At 50.4% G+C, this 6000-nt stretch overlaps 1 protein-coding gene across 1 annotated transcript in view; it reads left to right on the forward strand.

The window, feature by feature from the left end:
• Nucleotides 1–4774, forward strand: part of LOC104469894 (zinc finger protein GLI2-like) — a 66340-nt gene extending 61566 nt beyond the window's left edge. Inside the window, 3 exon segments of the mRNA XM_010084631.1 lie at nucleotides 1421–1757; nucleotides 2428–2724; nucleotides 2727–4774. Of these exon segments, the coding sequence (XP_010082933.1) occupies nucleotides 1421–1757; nucleotides 2428–2724; nucleotides 2727–4774 (2682 nt within the window).
• Nucleotides 4775–6000: the final 1226 nt, after the last annotated feature.

A 6000-nucleotide genomic window follows, 5' to 3' on the forward strand; every position in this document is an offset into this window, starting at 1 on the left:
CATCTGACCTGCTGGGCCCACGTCCAACTCCTGTTTCCTGGTTAAGGTCAGGGTGGTGGGAGGGGTGAGATGCTTCACTGGTTCCCATCACTCCGAGGCCCCTTGTTTTGACCCATCTTTGAGTCTCATCCCAAACCCGTGGAGACAAGTGGGAAGTCTCTCCTAGAGGTTTTTATCTGGGCCCCCAAAGAGAGAAGGCAGGGAAGACAGGGTGCGGGAGAGGGGGAGATGTTGGCAATTTGTGTTGTGTTCTGCATTTCACTCTCCCTCCTTTTACTAACATGGTCCTTTCTGTTAATGCTGTCTTTGTCCTAACAACCTGTTCTTTATTCCCATTTACCTTTCCTTACTCTACCTTCCTAAGGACAGTCGGTACTAAGGTGAGCAAAGAAATCCTTTGTATTAAAACAGCTGTATAACGCATGGTCTCCTGCAGACCTCCTGTCTCCAGCTGAGCCCCATGGGGTGGAGGCAGAGGCATGCGGAGTGATGGGGAGGGACTGGGGATGTTTGAGTGCAGAAAGGGAGAGGACACACTGCCCGAGGATTCCGTTTGACGCCTTTCTCCCAGCATCACAACTTGCCATTAAATCCTGGAATTGCAATCTCTGTCATCCTGATTGAAGGGCAAGGAGGCCATTGGAGCCACTCAGCCCCGTCCATGAGGGCTGCTATGGAGGAAAGTAAAACACTGCATCACCCTGTACTCCCACCTCAGCCTGGGGCAAAGTACGTTGCCTTTTCAGCACTCCCACTTTCTGACGGTTGCTGGAGCATGGGCCTGGAGCAGAGAAGCCAGGCATCCTGTCTGGTAGCAGCAGCAGGTACCTCAGAGCAAGTTCAGACCATTTAGTGTCTACTGAAAATAAACTATTCAATGTGAAATGCAATTCCTAATGTAAATAAAATAAATATTTATGGTGCTTATCTGCCTTATCTGCAAGTGGGAGTTTGCAAGCAGTGAACCAGGTTTTTATCTGGCTGGGAAGTTTGTCAGCTAACTTAATTATATGTTAGGGTATTTTAAAAACAGAAATACGTTGTGTCTGAAATACTTAGGCCTTGATCCTGTGGTAGATAAGCCAGTGCTTGCTGCAATATACCTTGCACAACCAGATGCTTTTCTTTGAGAAGCAACTGTGCTTAATCTTTTGGAGGAACAGCATTTGGTTTCTCTCCATCCTCCAGTTGAACCCACCATACTTTCTCCAGCTGTGGGGTGCTGCCCTAGCCTCCCCACCTTGGGAAAGTGCCCCTGCCCTCTGGTAGAGCTGAGATCCTGCAGTAGGGAAGGGTAACAATAAGGGGGGAGAGCCTGGGGTAGGGACAAACATGTGGACTGTACTGGGGATGTTGGGCTCCTGCTTTCTTTCCATCCATGTTTCCACCTGCCCAACTCCTCCTCTTTTCCTTCCCCAAGATGTGTCAGTCCAGTCCTGGTGGCCAGTCGTCGTGCAGCAGTGAGCCGTCACCCCTTGGCAGCACCAACAACAATGACAGTGGAGTAGAAATGAACATGCACAGTGGGGGAAGTCTGGGAGATCTGACGGCATTGGATGACAATGCTCCTGTTGTGGACTCAACGGTCTCATCTGGTAATTCAACAGTCAGCCTGCAGCTAAGGAAACACATGACGACGATGCAACGACTTGAACAGCTCAAGAAAGAGAAACTCAAGACAGTTAAGGATTCCTGCTCATGGGTGAGCCCAGCTCCACAAGCCAGAAACACCAAGCTGCCTCCCATCTCAGGAAACGGTAAGTCCTGGGCCTGGGCCATATTCTGTAGGAACCCTCTGGAGTTTTGACTCTGGTTTCATAACCAAGAGGGTGTCCTGGAGGAGGATCATTTCTTATTGCCTCTGAGTCAGTCCTTTCTGGATAGAGATGTCAGGCAAAATGGAGAGCTTGGGTGCTGCTCTGCCTTTGCCAAGAAGTCTCAAGGCATAGGGCCTGGGTTACACTAAACCTCAGGGCTTAGTATATTGGTGCTTCTTGGTTTATTCTGGGAAGAGCCTTTGAGTGTCAACTTCTGTGCTCTCAGCCTCTTATCCCTGACTTCTGTGAATCAGTCCCAGTGAGCAGCTGTGGTGTCCCTTTGGCACTGTTGACACCAGTCCTACTTTTTTCCTACTAAGAAAAGCCCATGTGGAGGCATTTCCTCAGTGGATGAGCATCAGTGGGGCACATTGGAAAGAGTCTGCAGGAGGGACTTCTTGTCTTCTCTCCCCAGGCTTCTTGCTCTTTGTGCATGGACCAAGAGCTGCAGATGGAGCTTTGAACTCACTGACAGCAAATGAAATTCACTATCATTCCCTTAAAATATTTGGGGGTGGTTTTGTGTGTCTGTATTCTGGCACCAAGAACACTACCAAGTGTAAATTCTCCTCTAACTAAACCTTTTTCTTCCCTGCAACCTTTCTCTTAGGCTCTATTCTAGAAAATAGTGGTGGTTCTTCTGCTACGCTGCCTAATCCCAGAATAATGGAGCTGTCTGTCAATGAGGTTACAATGCTCAACCAACTCAACGAGCGCCGTGATAGTACAACAAGCACCATCAGCTCTGCCTACACTGTCAGCCGCAGATCATCAGGGATCTCCCCATACTTCTCCAGCCGCCGTTCCAGCGAGGCTTCGCAGCTCGGACATCGTCCCAATAACACGAGCTCTGCTGACTCATATGACCCAATTTCGACAGATGCCTCTCGTCGGTCGAGCGAGGCAAGCCAGTGCCGGGTCTGCTGAACGTCACGCCAGCTCAGCACTACAGGTTGAAAGCCAAGTATGCTGCTGCCACAGGGGGCCCTCCTCCAACTCCCCTGCCAAACATGGAGAGGATGACTCTGAAGAATAGGATCTCTCTTATGGATGGACCAGACCCCACCTTGCCCTCCATCCGGCTCCCACCAGGCCCCAGGCGTTGCAGTGATGGTAACACCTATGGCTACCCATCAGCTGCAGCATTTCCCCACGAGGTGCCAGGCAACTGCACAAGGCGAGCAAGTGACCCAGTGAGGAGACCTGCAGGAGACCTCCAGGCCCTCCCACGAGTTCACCGTTTCAATAGCACCAACAACATGAACCCCTTCCATCCTCCACACCCTGCAGACAGGAGGAATTTTGGCCTCCAAAGCTACGGCCGCTTAGATGGGAACCTCCCCCGGCACACCTACTCGCCTCGGCCACTGGGCATCAGCGAAAATGTCACCATGGAAGCCATGTCCGGGGAGGCAGATGCACCAGTTGGAGATGATGACATTATGCTGCCAGATGATGTTGTGCAGTACATCAAATCCCAGAACAACAGGACAGCGGCTGAGAGCACTTCTATGGGGTACAGCAACGAGATGCAGAGCTTCCAGGGAGGTGGGAAGCTGCAGCCTCCAGCCTTGCCCAGCCAGCACAGGATGCCAGTGGCTGAGGCGAGCATGAGCCACTTGGGACCCATGATGACAGAGTGCCCCATGAGCTTTGATGCTTCCTCAGACATGAATAAAAATAACATGCCCGTCCAGTGGAACGAAGTCAGCTCAGGTACAGTTGATATCATGTCCAATCAGTCAAAGCAGCAGTTTTCACAAGGGAACTTAGCAGTGGTCCAGCAGAAGCAGAACTTTGGTCAGTACCAGAACTACAATCAACAGCAGATGCAGCTGCCAGAGAACAGTATGAACGTAACACAGCAGAGCTTTATGCAAAGAAATGTGGGCATGGATGGGCAGAGGCTGAACTGCATGCAGCTGCGGCAGCAGCCAATGAGCCTAGGCTCCGGTATGAACCCCGATCTGGGTTTGCACGCAGGGTATAACCAACCTCATCAGATGCTGAGCCCCAGTGCAATCAGTGGCAACCCAAATCAGATCTCTCCTTCTTGTAGCAACATGGCAGCAAAGTCTGGACCCCACCTTCACCCGCAGCAAATGGATATGGCGACTGACCCTTCTTTAATGGTTGACAGCAACAGTGAGCGCACGATGCTGGGCCAGGTCATGCATGACCCAAGCCAGCAGAACTACTCATCTCAGCCGACCCACCTGAACTTTCCCATGGCTCAGGAGACCTTTCATCAGCCCATCATGACCTCCAACCAGGCCAGCTTTGAGCCTCAGCAGAGCATGATGGGCTCAGCCACACACGCATATCCTCCCGGCATGGTCCAGCCTCGTCCACCACCCGAGCCAAGCCCTGGCAGTAGATCCCGAGGCCTCCGCACCGTCCAGCAGCTGGGCTACATGAGAACTCCCCACTCTACAAACACCATCAGCCCCGGCCAGCAGGCAGTGGAGGCCACGCATAAAAGAACCAGTGACCTGCTGCCAGCTCCAGCCCAACAGTGTGCAGACGGCACGAGGGAAAACAATTTGATGTACTATTATGGTCAAATCCACATGTACGAACAGAACAGCAGCTTTGATAATCATGCGGACTGCAGGGTCAGACAGCAGCAGTGCGCACTGAACAGCAAGCCTGCCCCTCTGCCTTCCCCGGGCGCAAACCAGGTGTCCAGCACAGTGGACTCACAAGGTCTTGAGCCGCCCCAGATAGATTTTGATGCCATCATGGATGATGGGGACCATTCGAGCCTGATGTCAGGAACCCTGAGCCCCAGCATCCTGCAGAACCTCTCCCAGAACTCCTCTCGCCTGACGACTCCACGAAACTCTCTGACACTGCCCACCATACCCACGGGAATAAGCAATATGGCAATAGGCGATATGAGCTCCATGCTAACCACGCTGGCAGAAGAGAGTAAATTTCTAAACATGATGTCATAACAGTAAAGGACAAGACCTTAGCGCTGTCCAAGGGGCTGTGCGTGAAGCAGTTTTATGAATGTGCTTTTCAAAAATAATCTGTTTCAATAGAGTAGATTTTTTTATAAGTATCAAATACATTAAAGGGATTCAAAATGAAAATTTTTAAAAGTCTCTGTACAGAATTATGTAAACTATATCCAAGCAGTTCAGCACCGCAAGGATGCACCTCTAGTGTTATTTTTTAGCTTTGGTTTCCCAGAGCACTGAACGATATCATCACCAAGCTAGGAGACTGCATGAGCGTGGTTAGAGATGAAACCCTCCCTCCACAGCAGCCCTGTAAATAGCACTCCCCGTCATTTTCCATTAGTTACGTTCACAAAAAAATACATTTTTAACCCACCCCAGAAAGAAAAGGGAGGATGCGGTTTTGATCAGAATAAAAGCCATACTATGTGCTCTGCTCTGATGAGAGCAGGGTTTCGTTACGTCTCCAAACAAGCCCTCTGCCAGCAGTATTCTTTTATACCGTAAATACCTTTGCACCTTGCAAAGAGCGTTGATTCGAAACGGCTTCTCAGCAAAGTGCCTTACCATGCTTTCGTGTTAAGTAGCCAAGGCCTCTCTTCCTTTAAAAATTATTGCCAGAAGCGTATATAAAATGTACATTTATAAAAACATAGTGGTGTTTCTGAGAAAACATTGGAAAGACACATTGATGAGACACATAAAAGGTGAATGCACACTTTGATCAGATGTGTTTACAACGTGGTTTATATCATGTGCAGAGTGGAGCAGAGGCCTGGGAACAGCAATCACTGGGAAATAATCCCCTGTGGCAGGAAGGCTTCCACGTGCAGACTGACACACAGGCATAGCTTCATGCCCTCTGAGCACGGTGACTTTCTGCAGGGCCCCCGCATGCATCTTTAATGTCAGGCTTCTGAAGCACACATTACCATATCCCTGTGCGGCTTTGCAATGGCTTCAGTTTCTCTTGGGTTTTCAATGCTAAGGTGTTCCCATACAAAAGTGATGGTGATGGAGAGAGTTTTATGATCATTTCAGCCCAATCTGCGCTGTGGCAGTGTTGTGGGAGCTGGTTTACCTGGCAAGGGTTTGTCCTTGCAATATACTCCATGCAGGGCTCTGCCTGGGTTCAGTCCCCACAGCAGGCACGTGGCCGCACCGATGCAAAGCCAAGCATGAGCTACTACACCCTGCCCTGCAAGGAGGCTTGTTGG

Source organism: Pterocles gutturalis, unplaced genomic scaffold, assembly GCF_000699245.1.
Source record: "Pterocles gutturalis isolate BGI_N339 unplaced genomic scaffold, ASM69924v1 scaffold39271, whole genome shotgun sequence".
NCBI lineage: Eukaryota > Metazoa > Chordata > Aves > Pterocliformes > Pteroclidae > Pterocles > Pterocles gutturalis.